We start from the raw sequence: 20,153 nt of genomic DNA, 5'->3' as shown, positions 1-20,153 counted from the left end.
TATAAAAATCACATCTTCCATTAGCAGTGTCTGAATTTAATATGGAGTGATGAAATTCTCCGACTGCTAGTCCATATTAGGGAAATTTCGGTTATTTTTGTATAAACTAATTTGGTAGTACAGTGAGGTTGTCCGCGATTCAGGTACGACACCATGCCAAAAGTGAGTCACATTTTTAATTTCCCCACAGATTCTATACAAAGTTACAATTTAGAAAAAACAAAAGGCTTTTAAAGAACTACAAAGAAAATATTTAGAATATAAACAAGTATTAAGGTTTTCTTGTTAATGCTAAGATCCAAGATACCAGTGATTGAATAAAAAGCAAATTTATGGAGTCGCAATATACCTATATAAAAAAGCTTCGCGGTGCGTAGCATGTTACGACCGCAGTATACGTGGTCGAACCCTGATAAGTTTGGACAAGTGTGGACACAATTGCCGCTAATTTCTGAAAACTTCAATTCTGTACCTCAAAAAATCAATCCAAGTCTGTCCATTGTCATACAGAAAACTGTGAAGCAATATCGCTGACATTCCTATGCTTTTACCGGAGTTATCTAGTTGAATTCAATAAAATGTCTGTTTATAACTCCTTTTTGGTCGGACCTAATTCTGAAACGGTTGGGACTATAACCCCCAAAATCGATACCAAACTTCTTTTCGTGGTGTGTAAACTTGTTACAAAAATTTATTAGGATCAACTAACTAATAATCAAGTTATCACTCGAAAGCCAGGTGTCTACGGACGGCGACGACTGGGATGACAACAGCTGCATTTTGTTTTGCAGTCGTATAAACAGCAAGTAAAATACTGACGCCATTTTTTTCTATTGAATTCAATTTATTGTTATTTTTCAAAGTCATTTAAAAATCTTCAATCCAAATGGACATATAAACGATATGTGAGTAAAACAAACCAGGGACATTTTTTCCCGATCGAGCTTAATAATCTTTAGTACATTCAGGATCGTTAATCCTTGCTGATTAGAAAGCCAGAGAAGTATGTGTGCATATTATCAGTCGCAATTTGTGCTCCAGACGCAGCGGTAACTTCCGTCCAAACTTCGTCTGATTGGTTCAAATGTATGATGATCGATTCCCGGTTTTTCAACCACTGTGCATTCAGTAAGTCAAAGAAAATGTAGCCGACAATATCACCGTTCTTCTTGATATTTATATGTGTAGACTTAGTCGTTGATTCCGATACTGTCGCTGCCACGTTGATAAAGTAGGTACCACTCACGGGAGCGATAAATGCACCATGAAATTTGTGATAGCCATTTCCGGTATTAAGATGGACATTGCTGTAAATGAGATGTTGGCCAGCTTTAGGCGTTATATATGATCCTGTCAATTCTGCAAGGAAGGCAATGTCTGAAAGAAAACGCAGATATTAAATAAAGTGTTTTTTATCACCCAACCTTCAATTTGTGCAATTTTCATCTAACTACACCAAGGCAAAAATAATGATTGATAATAACAATTAGACGGACAAAAATTATGTTTCCATACCACGCTCTCTCAATATGTTCTATATCCAGTAGGTATGACATAAAGGAGATTTGGTTTAAAGGTTTGAGCGCAAAACGACTGACCATGTAGACAATGTGGTCCTGAATTGCTTGTTCCCGGAAATAAACATATATATGGTCTTTACATGAAAATGTGTGTACACTACATGTGTAACCTAAGTTTTTCTTAATGTTAAAAAAAGTATAAAAAAAGGGAGCTAGTCCGATCCTCGGAATTGCTCCTCTGCTTCGCCAATTGTACTTATATAGTTCTTACTTGTTGGTTGTTTTAGCTTTTCCACTTGTTCCAGCACAGCAACCTTCTTACGAAGTTCGTCTAATGAGGAATCGCCTGGGTTGTCAAGTAAACCATTTATCCCGTTAATTAAAACCAGACAATACACTAGCGGAATCATATTGTATGAAACTGAATTGTTATAAACTGATAAGATGTGACCATGTAAATTTACTTATATTTGGTCTTACGGCAGGTCATATTTGTACACTACCGCTTGGTGAATTTTTCCAATGTCCACCCTTCGCGATGAAAAATGCGTAAATCTATACCCTGATCATAGTGGGAGAACTTGACTTGTGTTGAGCGTAAATTTCTTATTAAAATGGTAAATATTTCCGGCTACAATAAGAAGTTAAAAATAGGGAGAAACAATTTGATATAAAGTGTCGAAATCAAAATTTCAGTACCTCAGAACTTGCGTGAAAAATAGTAAGGTCTAAATTAAACCTAGCATAGTAAAACGAAATAATAATGACAGTAATGTCATTTTGTTTAAAAGAATTCTAGAATAGAGATCGTTTAAATGAACCGATTTTTATAGAAAGATATTCTGGAAAAGACCATACCCTCCACCATTGGTTCCCCCTAATAAAATAAAAAAATATACAGCTAGCTAAGGCCTGAAAATTCAAACGGCATTCGTGGAAGAAACTTCACAAAGTAAGAGGTTTGAGTGACTTTTTTTCCTTTCCTTAACACCGACAAATGGAGTACCATGGAAGATTAAGTCTGGCAAATAAAATAAGATGTAGTAAATTTATCCATGAGCATTTGATAATACAAAATGTATCCGCATGCAAAGTTTGAGGTGTATATGTGGCGAAGTATTTACCTACATTTATTTATATATAGGCAGAAAGTGCGTTTCATGTCGTAAAATACGTAAAAGACTGGACAAATTAAACTTCATCAATTATGGGATATGTACATCTCAGAAATAAACCCACCCACTACCGGACTCGAGGCAAGAAGTCTACTATGAACATATTGACAGCAATTTCTTAGCTTGTAAGTTTGTTGAAGTATAGATTTTCTTTTTTTTTTAAATCATATTATCAGTTGTGTGTTCTTGTTTGAAGATGTAAGCAGCCCACAATAGTTACACATGTAATCAGTGAAGAATGACTTCCAAGGGTCGAGTTTTAAACATTTTCAAAGTAACTCTATCCCCGCAGATAGACTTGGCAGTAGAATTGTAATCAGTGAAGAATGACTTCCAAGGGTCGAGTTTTAAACATATTCAAAGTAACTATATCCCCGCAAATAGACTTGGCAGTAGAATTGTAATCAGTGAAGAATGACTTCCAAGGGTCGAGTTTTAAACATATTCGAAGTAACTCTATCCCCGCAGATAGACTTGGCAGTAGAATTTCCTATTCATCTAAGAAATCTTCTGCTACAAGACATTGTATACAATTACTTGTAATAACTATAATCTTAGATGTATAACCGAAAACTGGATGCTATAGGGCAAGTTCATGTAACAGGGTAGGATCCTGACACTTTGAAAAGGAGGGATGTGAGCCGAGGTTCCTAAAAAAAGGGGGTGCAAGAACATTTTTCGCCATTTTTGTAAATTTTACGCATGAAAATGACACATTTTCCAATAATAAAGAGGGTACTATTCGTCTGCACACCCTTCTGGATCTTCCACTGTGTTACAACGTTTTTATATTTGTTTTGATTTCCGAATGAATGAACTTTATTCTCATAAACTACATATTATATAGTTAAAGAGAAACATATAGACAATAATGTATAACAATTATATGCATGTGTGAAAAATACAGTACGTAATAAATTTAGAAGATTAACCCGGAGGACTGACTTTCATATATATGAACTTCACAAATCTGCTTAATTTTCCTAAAACTATAATATTTGTTGTGTTGAACAGATCATCAAACTTAAAAATATTAGGATTTTTCCTACAATAATCAGGAAGTATTTTTTCTAACTAAAGAAAATTATTTGCAAGATAGAATGTAATGGAATTCGTCACCGATGTCACTCGAGTCGCAAACATGACAGAGTCTCTCGTTCCTAGGAACGCTTTGCCACCTTCCCGTCTCGATTGGCAAACGGTGACTACCGCATCTAATTTGCAAAGAGTAAGTAACAAATTATCTTGTAATAATTCAGGATATTTTTTTTCAAATTGAACGTTTTTTTGTTGTATATTCTATAAGAGACATTTTGGTGATTCATTTATCTGAGATAAACACAATTGAGCAAATTGGTCTTTAAGAATCTTGTACCACTATTAACTCCCTTACTACAAATTGTAATTGGTAAAAATAGGCAAACCGTGAGATGCAATTATTCGAACTTCCACAAGGGCAACCCAACAAAAGCCATTTTGTAAATATAGGATCTCACCTGGGTTCATAAAAAAATCTCGACTTGAGAATTTCCTCGTCTTGCGATTTTCCTCAAATCTTAAATTTTAAGTGATCTGATTGGTCGAAATATGAGTTATGGAAGAATTCGAGGAATATCTCAATTTGAGATGTTTATGAAACTGGACCCATAACCTTGACATATGAATTCCTAATATATAGGATTCCAATTTATTTTATTGGATATGTAAATATGATTTGTATTTAAGTTGGTCAAAATTCATATCAGAAAATGCCGATATAAGTCACAATGTTTACAAGGATCAGAATGAAAAGAACCTACGAACTTCATCTTTGACATGAGACATTGAAAATGAATAGGGTTACATTTTTTTAAAGAACTGACTTGTATGAAACAGGGTAAACGTCCATTGAAATGTGTTGATTGATCAGCATTCACAAGAAAGATTTTGACAGACAGTAATGCATGTTACATTAACTCCATTACAATACCATTGGCAAGGGAGACAATAAGAGCTCAAAACATGGTAATCTAGTCTCCCTAGTCTTTATCATTCCGACTAATTTGGTTGCACTCAGAGCTGGTAGGCAAAATAAGTATATGACACAGTCAGGCACTTGTCTCACAAATAATAATCCTTATACCTTGTTTTTATAAGACTAGGATTATTTTTTTCTGACACAAGTGCCTGTGATATATGAAGACTGTGCATAGTTTGAATACCGGTATTAGTTATTGGTAATTACTTTTTCAATTAAAGATTACACACAGTAAGTATACCCTAATCATGAAAGATAGATGGAAGGAAGGTGCTGATGTGGCTACCAGACCTGCTTTCATGGTTGGTGACTCAAGAAAAAAACTTTCTATTCAACAGCCTCTGGTATCCAGGATTACAATATGCATTACAATCCATTAACTGACCTGGGGATCTGAACTTGCTTTCCTATTATAGCACCTCATTCCATTTCATAGACACATTACAAAAATATCCATATCAATCTATTTCTGCTTTCACCATTTCCAGGCATGTATATAATCTGGTTTACAAGTTTCCAGATGAAGGTCTTGCTCCCTAAGGTTATGTGTATAGACAAATCTGTATTTCAATACATTGTAATATCATTTTATTCAGGAGTGACAGATTTTCAAATACATGATACATAACAACAAAATAGAAAAAAAAACACACTTTTGTAAAGAAACAGGAATTCCATAATGACTGCAAATGAAACTACATGTACATGTACTTGATCATATCAACTACATTTATTAATACAAGTATACAGGGATTTTTGCTATATTGTATCAAGGAACTTAATTCTCTTTTCAAAACATTTGACTTGAGGAAGAGAGAAATTGATGACAACTGTCAAATTACACATGTCTTGATTAACAAAGTAAAATAGAACTTTCTTCAGTATCTTCATTACAACAAATACAATGTATCATAAATTTACTACACAGGGTTCAATAAAATATTATAAAATTAACAAGATACATGCAGACAACAAATTACTTCAACTAGGGTATTGATGCAAGATTATTTTTTGGTGATTTTGTCACACTTCACTTACTTGTGATATAAATAAAATTCTTAATTTAGCCATACTAAAAGTTCTAATATGTGAGTTTGAACTATTATTAGCACTACAATGTAACACAAACATACCAATAATTTCTGAATATACAGTATGCCATTGAGATCTTTAATTATAATTTACAAATGATTTTTGTCTAATCATATAAAAATATATATTTTCATTGTAAACCCGTCCTACATCTAATTTTTCTCAAGAGGAATGTCTCAACCATTAGGACTTTACAAAAGACTGTTAAGTATTTTAGACATAAAAGTTTTTCAAGATGAGTAAGAACTTAATTGACGACTTTCACATTCACTTTTGTCCTTGTGAAGTTCTTCATTTATACTGAGGTCTACAGTGGTCAACAGGTGTAGGATCAAAGACACTGAAAGGGAACCAAGAGAACAGACGCTCCAACTGATTACTACAAAGAACTTATAAATGAAACATATATCATAGAACATTTCAGAAAGTTGCATGTCTGGAGACATATTTCTACATAGTTGCATGCCTGGAGACATATTTCTACATTACTGTAACTGTTCTTGTAGCCTTCAAATCTGATATCCTTTCTTTGTATAGTATAAAACCGTAAACCAGTTTCCGTAAACCGATTTGAATCAAATGGTGAATGCGAAAGTTGTCTATTATGAAGACTTTATAAAGATGACTATTAGAATGATCTACAACTAAACTGAAAATAAGTAAAATGTGTTGAAGGAAGTAAATGTATTGGACAATACAGATCATAATTAATATGTAACAGAGAGATTAAATAATAAAAAATACGAAGTATTCAACCATAATGTACAATTATCATGCAATTTTAGACAATAAATTATTCATGCCTATCTTTTCCATAAAAAAATATTTTGACAGGAAATCTTTCAGAATCTATGATAGATGATGTTTTCAAAAGTTGAAAATGTTGACAAAAGCTTGGTTTAGCATATTAACGCACTTACAGCTTAATTTTCAACTGAATCCTTTCATGAAAAGCATAAAAATACGCAAGCCAAATTTGCAAATCTTTTTCCACTACAATCAGTAAAGAAATACCACATTCATGTACATACAGTATTTCAAAGACAACCAACACTGCAGAGATTATTTGAAAAACTATTAAGTACATGTACATCTAAACTATTGAATAGGTGATGAATCATTCTCTGCATGATTTTTAGACAGAAATGTACTTTATTTATTGATTCCATGGCTACAATGTTATGCAACATGAGAAATAATCACATAGATATATAAAACACCCTACATGCATGAGCTTGTAAAGTAACAATTATTTGATAACATGATGTTCAACTTTTCCACAGCTACAAATATAAATAACAATAGTACAGCATGGGCAATTTACATGACACATTGAACCTGGACAAAAATCATGATATATGGTCATAAAATTATGTGGTCAATAAAAGCCACATCTCTTGGTATTCCATCATGATAGGAACAAGTCTTTGTCCTCTGTGTTAGCTGCCTCGACAAAATTTTGACATCTAAATACTGGAATAACTTTCAGGACTGTGAATCTGAAGAAAAAAAATATTGAAAAATGAGATTTTTTTTTTAAAGACTGACACTTTCAGCAAATCTGCACTAAAGACATGAATTATAGTAAATATACTATGATAGAAACATTTCTACAGGTCTGGTCATTAATTCAAATTTTTAACATTTTAACTTCAATAAAAAAGTAATTGTGACACAGACCATTACATAAGTTAACAACAAAAACATGTTTTTTGAAGGTTCAATTCAGCCAAGTTATCACCCCATAAATAGGAATAATCATTTTTTAGCATAGAGTAATCCCTATTCTTCTTGGAAGTTACCTAAAAATGCTCTGATCAGCAAGACTTTAATTCTTACAACTTTTGAAATCCTTGATTGTCAATATAAGACAGGTCTCACAGTCAAAAATAATTTTGTTTTAAAATTAATCAAATTTTATTTTTGCTAACTCTGATTCACACAATTATTGAGTTCAGACAACGAGAAGCTCAGTTTAAGTATAAATTACTTCCTGTGAGAAGTGACCTACATGTATGAAAGATAAGACTAAAATCCAATGTAAGTGACAGATCCACAAATGAAAGGTAATAACATACCTTCATCTTTTTCTTTCACTCTTTTTTTCTTCTTTTTGTCTTTCTTTTTCTTTTTATCCTTTTTCTGTTCTGGGTCTTGCTTGGCTTTTTTCTTTCCTTTGTCATCCTTACTGTCTACAGAATTATCTAAAAAACAGGAATTAGTTAAAAGCCTCCCTAAAAACATTATCTTCATCTGGTAGGTAGAAAAAACATCTTTTTCACCAGTATGATAAGCTTGAACTACAAGAATGAGTATTTTATGACATTCAAACTGTACGAAACTACAAAAAAAAACAATTGTTTTTTAACAATATAAAAATGGCCATATATTATGGGAACTGCCATTTCCCTGGAATCAAACAATATTTTCTTTTTGGTTTGGTAGGTCTATTACTGTTTATTGTCAATTATATATAAATACTAACTACATGCTAAGATCTCTTCACATAAGGGAATTTCTAGATTCTATCTTTACAGAATGATATCATTCCCATACAAACATTTTATCCATGACCTTCACCTTTAGTCACTTATTCTATAATCAATTCATAGAATGCCAGATATCTAACACAAGGGTCCGGAAATGGTCAAAATTTTTTACACATTTTAGACCTTTTGAAAACAGAAAATCGAATAAAATCTAATTTTTCGACAAACATTTTTAAAATCATTAATTCAAGCCTATCCATCATGTCATTTTGTAAATGTGTACCAACTTTCAGCTGGAAATAGCAAGTAATAATGAAGCAATGGCAAAGTTGTATTTGGGTAGGGGGAACATTTGGTACGGGTACAGGTTTTAGACCATACCTTGCCTATGTGATGAAAAAAGTCTGAGAAATACAATGTTTTGTTTACATGTTGGAAAGTCCACATGTGGTCGAAACCGAACTGGTTCACTCACTCTGATATTTTGTAAAAGACAGAGTATGTGATGAAATAACACAATTTCCAATATTTATCTTAAAATAACTACATAAAAACGTTTTTTTAAGTTCATTTTCGATATGAGCATGTAAAAGACTGACACAAATGTTTGCTGAAGTTTAATAAAATGTCCGGCATGGGCTGTCAAAATTTCCGGACCCTTGATCTAACGGTATGTTCCAGGTTTGGTCAGAATCCAATGAGAGTTATTTTCTTCTAGTTCAGTTTGAATGTTGACTTTATTAGATATTATTTAATGGTATACATACGTATCTTTAAATTTATAACATAATTTAGTTACATTCTGCCTATACTCAGAGTCACATAATTCCTGGACTGTTCAAATTTTGAATTAAAAACAAACTACAAGTTTATTACCACTTACCGATTGTTTGAAATATGTAGAACAAATGGCTCAATCATATAACTAAGGAGGTAGACCTAGGGTAAGGGACATAACTCATGAAGTCAGTGATATGTTTGTATCATATTCAATTTCACCAAAGCCTATCAAGCTTTCATTTGACACAGAATGAAATCAGTCTAAGTTACTTTGATGCTTACATGACATTGATGTAAAATGCTGAATACAAACGTTCTAATGATTTTTAAGAGTTGTGTCCCTTACCCTAGGTCTACCTCCTTAAATGATGACTCTCTAAAATTTAAATTGTTCAAATCTGATCACTTTTAAATCCAGTATCCTAATGGTTACATTGTCAAACAGACCATGATTCTGTTACTAAGAAGATTTTTGGTTGTTGGTCATTTGACTTAAACAATGATTTACTGCATAATTTCGTGTCAAAAAATCTTTCGAAGGTTATTGTTCCTACAAATAATTGTTGATTTTCAAATTTTTGAGAAATTATATTTTTGTCAACACAGAAATTGAAAAAAAAAACCAATTATCTGTATTTTGTCAACAATTGCCACTAAGCTACAAAAATGGCAGAACTACAATGGAATTTCTTGTAAGAAATGATCAAATTCTTTTTAATTGGGCATCTCATTTGTTTGGTTTTTATAAACTGAGAAATGTGTAACAAATAAAAAATGAAAGACAACATTGCCTCTACTATAGAATCACTGAGGAAAATTATGACTTAATCAAAATTAGGCTTGAACTGACGTCAAGTATAAATTATCCATGTAAGAAAAATGAAATACAAGGAAAAAGAAATGTAACTCATCTTTCAAAAATTTTTTTCAAATTCAAGTGAAATTCCTGTAAGTTTAGTATAATTTTACAAAAACCAAAGGGAGACAACAATTTTAAAACATTCAAGCCAAACAGCTACATGTAGGAAGAATTAAGTCAAGTTAACACTGGTATGTACCCTATTCTTCTGTGTATTACACACATTCGGGTATTCTGTACACCCCCTTCTTGGCAAGGGAGATCAACGAAAAAAGTTAGTTTCCATGTAAAACGCACATTGCGAATTGTATGTTTCAAAATGTTTTTAGGCTGTATTTTATGAAAATATGCTGTTAAATTGATAAATTTGTGATTTAAGGAGAGATTCACTATACGCAGAAGGTAATTTCAAGCCAAAATTGAAATAATTGTGGGGGATAAATCATCACGATACCTTGAGAATCCTGTAGTGCACCTGATCTCTCTTCCTTCCTTTTCTTAGGTTTGTGTTTCTTTTTGGGCATCTGACTCATAAATCTGTATTGTTCTGGAATCTATAAATAGTAAAAGGAAAGTTAAGAGAAGGGTAGTATCATTATTTAAAATTGTACAAGTCTACATGTATGTTTGATCATTTAATAAACCTAATAGGATAGTCTTAGGTTTTTTTGATTGTACAATAAATGTACATCTTGTTAAACTGATCATTCTGTAAACCTAGATGTTTGAGTTCATAGCCAATATGAATCTTTAATTTTGGGAACTTTGTGGACCAACTAATATCTTTTGCAGGCATAAAAGGAAGAGCAGCTTGAAAAACAACAGATGATATTTTCCTTTATAATTTCTTCGACATATTAGGCAGATGTTTTGTACCACACTAGGTTTCTTACAATTATGCTTCTGGAACAGGGTTATGTTGCTATGAGATTGAAGTCATCACTACAGGAGTTTTATGGTTGTCATGGTGAACTTGCAGATTGTTACAGTGTATCCATCTGCAGCATGAGAAATGATCTGTTCAATGTGTCATAGTTTCTTTTCCTCTTTTGTTTATCCCGTCCTTGACTTCTTATGATTACCTCGGTGAGTGTTTCTAGAAAAGCAGAGGACACTTACTCTACCGGTGCACATGGTCCATGCTCCCATGTTTTAATAGCGTCAGAGTTGGCACGTTTACTTTTGTTACTTTTTACGTATTATTTTAGTTACTTTATGTTCTTTGCTGTGTTAGTCTGTTTTCTATGTCTGGTTCTTGCCCCTGGATTACATTTTTTTGATTACCGCTATAACCTTGGTTCTGATGATTACTCTTTCTAAAATTGACCTAAATTATGAAAATCAAGTTTGGTTCTAGATGTTTCAAAGAACTAGTAGTATTATAATCAGATGAGATTAAAACTGCTTGAGACATATATCTGGATTGTTGTGTTGGTTCTAGATTATTTATCAAGTTGGTTGAAAGTCAAGGGTTCAATCTACTTACAGGCCCTGGATGTAGCCGGAATCCTGCCAAAGCTCCACCTGATAATGGCTGTAAGTCTTTATTGGCCTTTGGGGGATTTTCTATGACAGACCTTAAAGAGCTGAAATATAGATACATAATAATAATATATGTGAAGTTTATACGAAGTTGCTTAAGTGACAGTACATCATGATTTTAAAGGAAAGAGTATATATATGTATCAATATTTTTGTAGTGCAATTGCTATATTAGAACAACCAAAATGCCTCAAGTGACAGTATATTATTAAGACTTGTTTTTTACATTTCTTCCCCACTAGAGACCCCAAATTATTATTATAATATAGATAGCAATGATTTACCGAATTATTCCTGTGTAAAATTTTTTTGATAATTCACAGTGTGAAATTCCGTAATTTCAGTCTTGGACTTTCTCCCTCCAAAACATCATTACAGAAATATCAATCCACCTTCTACAAAATTTAAAATTCATGTTGAAAATAGCAATCAATAATGGAGAAAAAAAAAATATATATATAATAAATAGGACAATTAATTGGTTATCTTGAAAAACAAAAATATGATCACTTGTGCCAAGAACATCTTAAGATTTAATTTGTGCGCTTTGGTTTCACCAACATTCCTAATCTTGCATGACTACTTTTTCATCATAACATTACTCCTGGGGGACACTAGTGGGGAAGAAATGTAAAAAACATGTTTTAAGAAAATGAACTTGATTCAAAAGATGATTTGGATTAAAGTATTAAGACAATAACAGAATATTGACTAGAAATAAAAATAGTGTATGAATTCAGCACAAATCAGGAAAAAAAACCACTTGGTAAAGTCTTGTATTTTACTCTGAATTTAAGCCTCATCCATATACTGTTTTTATTATAAGTCAATACACTATTATTGTCTTTGTATTCTACAGCCTTTCTAAAGAAATATATGTAAATTATAACTACTTGTAGACAACAAAACAAATAAAAACAAATTACAATAAACTGTCAAATATTAGTTGTCTTGAGGACTATTCTTTTGTACAGTAACCTTTAGTATGTGTACACTGTACATTTGTCATTTGGAAAAAAAACAAAAACGATCAAACAAACTAGTTTTAAACAATAACCACATATTCTAAGTCATTTCTACACTTTTTTTGTGGGGGGGAGTCTGCATTTATAAGCACTGCCCTATTCTGTCAATAATGATATGCCTGCAAGTTTGCCTCTCACATGCCCTTTTAACCTGGATTACCCTGTCCATTTTGAAAGCTGTAGGGAACAGTATACATCAGTTAAAGGTGTTAATCTAATCAATTTACCTATTGTCCTGCATCCCAGGTGTATCAATATAACCAGGTAGATGTGGTAGGAATGAACTCAACTCTTCCTTTCCTTCTTTCTTACAGAATCTACTATAGGCATGTTCCAATCCATAGTGTAACATCAAATTATTACTTCCTGAAACTTCTGTGGTGTCTACCAAAAAAAAAAGACAGAAAACATATTACAGTGGTAAAATTTGGGAATTTCAAGCTGATAGCCTAGATAACATTTTTTCCAAATACATGCAATATCATATTATATGTTATATTAAATTTTACCCAACAGTTTGGCAGCCCATCATAAAATCAAGTAGCCAAGAGCACGTGGGCTTACCACCAATTTTTTTATCCCTGTATTACTAACCAATATAATAAAATGACAACATGTACAATGTACAAATGTACAGTTGAGCAGTCTGTGAACAGGCTCACCAAAGGAAATCCATGCCTACAGTTGAATTTGAAACAAGTAAAATGTCAGTTTGGGTTCAAACAATAATCTTTTTCATGTACAAATGTACATGATTATCTACCCAGCCTTCACTAAATGTCAGTCTCTGAGAGAATCAGGCAGTCGGTGAAACATGGTATGAAAAAAACATCATTTTGATAGTGTAATTTGACTATTTGCACCATCAGAATCAAAGAAAAAAGACAAGATTTTCCTTATCATGTCAGTGCATTGAGTTTTAATTTCATTGAAATACACTGAAAATGAACATTTCAAGGGCAGATAACTCTGTCAAAAACCTCAGTTTTCTAACATTAAATTGAAAAATTTCTGAGGAAAGCCAGTGATAAGAGATCAAATAATGGTCTTTTCAGTTAAGGAAAGTATCCTTGAGTGATATTACATTGTCTGATTGGGGGGGTTTTGACCTGCATGTTTCTGATTTTTCTCATTTTGCCTGATTCTTACAAACACTTACACTTAATTGTATATAACCAAAAGTTTAATCAGATTTTTTTAAACAGGTCAGGAACAAATGATGAAATCATAGGTAATACCATAGGTATGACCCCTACTATTTTGGACTAAGAGGCAAGTTCCAACAGTCCGTGAAATTGTAATTATTTTCAACAGAAGATTTCAAGTAGCAACATAAATTACAGTAGAGAGCCGATAAAATGTCAAATTTTAATTAGTGGAAATACTTATTGTACATGTTTCTGGGATCACCACAGATAAATATTCTAGGGTGGGGCAAACCAACCTATGTTCCCTGTTTGTAGTTTTTGAAATATCTTAAGTTTTTCATACATTTTAGAGGTCCGTTAATCTGATTTAAATTTGGCTTCAAAAGTAATAAAACAAAAAAAAATTTTCTACTCAATATTTACATGTGTTTGGTTATAAATATGGTTAATCAGTCTCCTAAAATTTAAGGGTGGAGCTCAAAATTCAAGGGTGGATAGCCTGTATGTGTTTTGCAGCATATTTTCCAAAACAAGTTAAGATTCTCATTACATATACCTGAAAGATGTACATGTAGATAATGAAATTTATTTATGTACTTCTCCATCATAGAATCAGGCAAAATGTATAAAAGGTGTGGCACATGAAGGTAAAAAATGCAGAGATTTTATTGCATTAATCAATTAATTATACCCGATAACCACCAGAAATAACCATTAAAGTGTTTGTAAAATTTGCCTTTTTAAGATATTGATAATTAAAAGTTAGTTGAAATACACAACAGAAAAATGGTGGGAAAATTTTCCTGCACTCTTTCCCTATTTAAGCAGTCAAAAAATATCTATGTCACAGACGTTTCAGGATAAACTTAAATAGTTGTTTTCTAGTTACATGTACAAAATGTATACTGAATATATATTAGGCAAAAATGACTAAATTGGGGGAAATGATGTGCCACCCATTGCCTGATTCTTACACAGAATGGTACTTAAATTCTTCGCATAAGTCCTTTGAAAGGACAAGAATGTTAATTTTAAATACATGAAATTTCAAACATTAAATATTACAAGTACATTGTACTTACATTAACATTTTCATTCAAAATTTCAAAACTTTAATATTTATTATCAATACATGAACAAGAATGTAAAACTTGAATAGTAAAAGATCCAGCAATTGAGAGGGGAGTTATCTCTTATTCAATGACTTCTTGTAAAAAAAAGAGGAATTTCAATTAAAGACTTACAACTAAATAACAGTAGAAATCAAATTTGTAACATGCCACTGATGTCACTTTAGTTTTGAAGTAAGATTTTGCAAATGTTGTACAGTCAGGGTATGATGTTAAAGGCTGTGCTTTTGCCTGGGACAAGTGAAACTACCATTCAAACAAGTAAAAGTTAAATTATACTTGCCTGAAGGACAACCAAATTATATTCATTTTTCAATATGTATATACTAAAGGACAACCTAGATTTTAATAAGGGCATGTAGAATTTTCCAGTATTTACTGTCTAAATTTCAGAAAACAGGCCCCTACCCTTAATCTGAAAAGAATTTTATATAGGATACACTGGCTGGTGGGCTGGTCTCAATTTCAAAGACTTATTTTCCTAAACTTGTAGAGCTGCTTAATGAGACAAGATTCATACAAAATGTACCCTGAGTGCTTATCTTTCTGAAAATTTGAAGTAACATGTCGTATGTTATCTTTTTTAACACTTGTACTGAAACCCAAAATGTGCAGCGGACGGCCATGCTTAAATTTCAATCTATGGAGAACTCTGGTATTGTGGTCACCAAATACTGGAGATCCCATTTCTTTAAAAGAAGAAAACTTGAACCCTTAAACCATTCATATCTAAGACGCATTAAACTTATTCCAGATAATCGTAACGTTTACTGAGGCATTTTCAAGGGAGGCAACCAAGTAAAATAAAAATTAACCTCCGAAGACAGCATAACTACATTGTATTTGGACTACATTAAACTAAACTTCTCAATTGTTGGAACAGTTACAAGTTGTAACTGTTTAGAAATTTGTCTAAAATGTTTTCCATTTTTACCACTTTAGAAACTTTCGTCAAAGCAAAACACTAGTCCCTACATCTCTATTTATAGAAGCTTTAAAATGTACACAAAACCCCAGCTAAACAAAAGCATTTCTTATATTGACATGCTATTTGACTGAAACTTCTTGGACATTAGTGTTGTGCAATCGGTTGAAAACACCAACCGATTATCTATTACTATTGGTTGGCCTCAATCAACCGATTATCTCTCTCTATCGGTTAAATTGTTAGTCATAATAGAAAACTAGGTTTGCACACATTTGCTGGATGTTATTGTGTATTTCTTTCGTTTAAAGTCACAGTAGTTTTTAAACTGTCTTTCAAATTTCAATAAACCCCAAAAATATAATTTTAACATGCACATAGAAGTATTTACTTAAAGAAGACTTTAGCAAAATTTGATTAAATCTCAGTTTTAATGCAGAATGCACTTAAAAATAAAACAAAAAAACTACTCTGTCTTTATAAAGTCTTTTTGCATGCCTTGTTTGGTTGCATGTTACTACTAACTCTGTTACACTTCTTTTATTTGGTTGACTCTAGTTAATGGAGCATTTCTGACTGATGAGTCCTGAATGCACTGCATGGGTCATTAACACAGAGGACGAAACATGTCCAATAGGCCTCTTTATGGCTTCGCCTTTTTTGTATAAAAAAAAACAAAACTACATACTTAAGTCTATAACGCTAACTGTATGAAACAGATTGTAAAGCTATTGCCTATTGGATATGTCTTAGAGCACTGTTTTACATTTTAAATTTACCAAGTTACCCAAATACACTAAGTAAATACAGAGGTTGATAAAGATCATTGCAAAAAAAAATATGAACACCTTGACACTTGTTTTGACTTCTGGAGAAAGTCACCAGATTCATCAGTGGCACTTCGCCCAACAGTTGGCAAGATCAAAATTTAATTCGCAGGTGCACTATGGAATTATGTAATAAAGATTCCCTGAAAGTTTCATTAAATTCCATTCAGTAGTTTAGAAGTAATTGCGGATGGCATACTGGTATCCCCTATCACAATGAATGGCAAAGTCCATGTTTTGGTATGGGTAACCCCAACTGTTAGTCAGATCAAAATCTAAAGTAGGAAGTGAACAACAGCATTATAAAATAAAGATTCTCTAAAAGTTTCATCAAATTCCATTCAGTAGTTTAGGAGGAGTTGTGGATGGCATACTGTTACTCCCTATCACAATGAATGGCAATGTCCATGTTTTGCTATTGGAAACCCCCAAAATTGGTCAGATGAAATTCTAAAATAGGAGGTACCCAATGACATCATGGGGATTCTCCGAAAGTTTCATCAAATTCAATTCAGTAGGTTAGGAGGAGTTGTGGATACAAATGTAGGACAAACAGACGGACGGATGACACAATGAACACTTAAAATTTGAGTGAACAAGCCAGAAGAATAGTCAGTTCCTGGTTGTTGTAACACCACTTATGCAGTATTGCAGTTGGTAGTCAATAGTCAATACATGTTCGCAAGTAATACATAATACTGTTAATATGTTTAATAACAACCCTCATAAATGTCATTTTCTCTTTAGCATGACAATAAACAAAATAAAATTAATTAACATAAACATATAGAATGACTAGAATGTTATCACTCTTCTGCAAAATTTCCTTTCACTTCCAATATCTCTCCATGTTTTTCCTCAGAAAAATTAGCATGTCTACATTTGATGAGTGCATTCTTGCTCTTACAACCTGCCCAGCTAAGCTAAACACCCTTTCACTAGATACAGATGAGGCCGGTATGCAAAGATATTTTTTCTAAATCTGGATCAGTTTCCATCGAAACTTCAATATCGTTATTATCTTTCTCATTTTCATCCACAACAACCATGTTGTTGGTGTCGTCAGCCATGTTTTTACTAATTTTAAACGCGGTTACGGATTGGGAGTGGAACTAACGGAAATCCGGAAATTTGTGATGGCAATCGATTGAGCAACTTTCCAATCGATTATCGCCATTGCTGACCTAAACCAACTGATTTGCGACTTAAACCGATCATCAGAACACCACTATTGGACATTATCAAAAAACTTACTCCAGGTTGCAGTAAAACAAGGCATTCTTCGTTAACCAAGAACTGTTTTATTGATAAAATTACAAATACTTTGAATAATTTTGCAGAATTATCCTAAATAAAATTTTGCACAATTGGTACAATATAAATGACTTGATATCCATTTGATTAAAAAAGGGAACCTACTCAATACTTTGTCTTCCTCATATTATTAAAATACTTTGATCTTTAAATGCCATATGTATATATAACGGCGATCTTTGGTCTTAATGTAAGAAAATCAGTATAAACATCTCACCAATATTGATGGGTCCGTGGGGACCGGCACCCATATCTTTAACAAGGTAAAATGGACCTGCATGAATAATAGAGGGGTTTCTTCCCAAACTAATTGTTGTCTTTAAAGTTCCTGTCGTATCTCCCCGCGGGTATGCAGGGGAACGAGAGCCTCTTGGGCTCGATTTAGGGGAAACTTGATCGGGTCTACGAATTGCTTCGTTCATTTTCCACCATTTTTATTATCTGAATCAATCGTGCGCTTCTTAAAAAAATAAAATAAAACTGAAACCGACAACGGGATTCCGGAAAATATAAAAATTAAGGTTACAGACCACCAATTCAACCAATGAGCATTTGGAACGTACGCAAAAATAGTCATACGCAGAAATTACCCCTGTTCCTCATAGTGCTGTGAAAAAAGTTCTCATTTTATTTTAAAAAATTTAAACAGTTTCTGAAAGGAAAAATATTTCTGTACAGTTTTTATATATAGGTGCATTTTGTTTCTTGTGATGTGAAGCCTAATCTCCATAATGATTTCTAAATATACCCCTATCTTGTGAAAACACTGGGATTTCCCATGCTATTTATTGACCCTTCACTTCCGGTGACCAGTACTGCACTGCAAGTCTGCTAACCCCATATGCCATTCAGAGGATTATGAGCTGACATACGTAGAATCATGCTGATATATAGTCCTCTGCAGGTTAAAGTTGAGGTAATGTCCAGAGAAGCCATTGAATATTGTGAAATTAGCATAGAAGCCTATGGGAAATGGAATTCGTGGTTTTTAGCCTCAAGTAAAAGCGAATACATATATTGTCTATTTATCATTTTTGGGGAAGTATTTTCACTTTTTTAATTGTCATTGATAATTTCTATTAAGGGGATTAATGTAGTCATGTATATTATTACCACTTTGTTCATTTTCTCAAATAGTTTAGAAATGCAACATAGAGCAGGTGAATGTTGCCCATTGTTTTAAAGTTTAAAACTCGAGAATTTGATTTTCTTCAAAACGCCATTTACACGATCAACTCACAAATGAAAAAAAACCGAATATTTTTCCAAGATGTTTAATAGCGCCAAAATCTAAACTCCAATGTAAAGGGAGTGTACATTAAAATTATTAAATCCCTGCTCCATTTCTTTTGCTTTAAATATTAAAACGATGCATGTTTTTTTTTTATTATTATTGATTAACTTTGAAATGTAGTCGTGTCAAATTACGTGTGTGCTGAACCGGGGCCTGAACCTACCAGTCGTTAAGTCAAGGTCGCATGTGCTTTCGATCGATCTTTTTCTTACGAATTCATTCAGATTATCGTAAATCGACCACGAGACAGATGTCCACCCGAGGCCCATCTCGGGTTTCACATTTTACCATGTGTATTTTTATGGATTAAAACTGATTATATTCCGTGATGCCAATGTTATATAGGACAACAACAAAAAAACAAACAAACAAACAAACAAAATAAAAAACAAAACAAAACAAGACAAAACAAAGCAAAAAAAAAAACCAAACAAACAAAACAAACAAAAAAAACAAAACAAAAAAAAAACCAAACCCAAAACATTTGATTTAATTTGTGATGATGACCGCTTTTGATTCGAAACTTATGCCCTTGCCCACGCCATAGTAACTTTTTTGTTTTGTTTTTGTTTTTTTGAATTGTGTACCCTCCCTAAAGTTTAAAACAGGTGCCGTTCTTGTACTGATTGAAAAATAATTGTTAGGAAATATCGCTCTGGTTAAAGCTAATGCACTTTAATTGATTTTTATTAATATGTACATTTTTGTATCGATATTCACATTTGTACTTATTTTGACAACCGATCCAATATTCTATTCAATTATAGGTCATTGACACAATATGAGTCACTAAGGCAATTTGTTTCAAATTATTGTGGCTGAAAGCTTATGAATTGATCATCTGGTACAAGTATAAGGTGGGAATCCAGGCATTTTGGAGGGGGTCCAGATAAAAGGGGATTATAGTTCCCAAAATTTGTACAAATTAACGATTTTTTTCAATTAAAGTAGTGGTGGGGTCGACTTCCGGAACCCCCATCCCCAGATTCGCTACTGAACATTGTCCATCTATGCCT

General features: G+C 32.7%; 2 protein-coding genes across 2 annotated transcripts; both read right to left on the bottom strand.

Moving 5' to 3' along the window:
• Nucleotides 1-829: 829 nt before the first annotated feature.
• Nucleotides 830-1,992, bottom strand: LOC148607471 (complement C1q tumor necrosis factor-related protein 3-like). The gene is made up of 2 exons (XM_088545421.1): nucleotides 1,792-1,992; nucleotides 830-1,377 (listed from the first exon to the last, which is right to left on the bottom strand). Exons 1-2 carry the CDS (start codon nucleotides 1,928-1,930, stop codon nucleotides 974-976), a joined length of 543 nt encoding a protein of 180 aa, XP_088401547.1. The 5' UTR covers nucleotides 1,931-1,992; the 3' UTR covers nucleotides 830-973.
• Nucleotides 1,993-5,277: 3,285 nt separating this feature from the next.
• On the bottom strand, nucleotides 5,278-18,293 carry LOC148607470 (mediator of RNA polymerase II transcription subunit 19-like). The gene is made up of 6 exons (XM_088545655.1): nucleotides 18,061-18,293; nucleotides 12,727-12,883; nucleotides 11,419-11,518; nucleotides 10,387-10,486; nucleotides 7,883-8,008; nucleotides 5,278-7,303 (listed from the first exon to the last, which is right to left on the bottom strand). Exons 1-6 carry the CDS (start codon nucleotides 18,263-18,265, stop codon nucleotides 7,290-7,292), a joined length of 702 nt encoding a protein of 233 aa, XP_088401781.1. The 5' UTR covers nucleotides 18,266-18,293; the 3' UTR covers nucleotides 5,278-7,289.
• Between the last annotated feature and the right edge of the window lie 1,860 nt (nucleotides 18,294-20,153).

This window comes from Perna viridis, chromosome 9, assembly GCF_037379345.1.
Source record: "Perna viridis isolate PV_CMFRI_1.1 ecotype Kerala chromosome 9, ASM3737934v1, whole genome shotgun sequence".
Taxonomy (NCBI): Eukaryota; Metazoa; Mollusca; class Bivalvia; order Mytilida; family Mytilidae; genus Perna; species Perna viridis.
The sequence above is the reverse complement of the archived record's forward strand: the minus strand, read 5'-3'. Positions and strand labels throughout refer to the sequence as shown.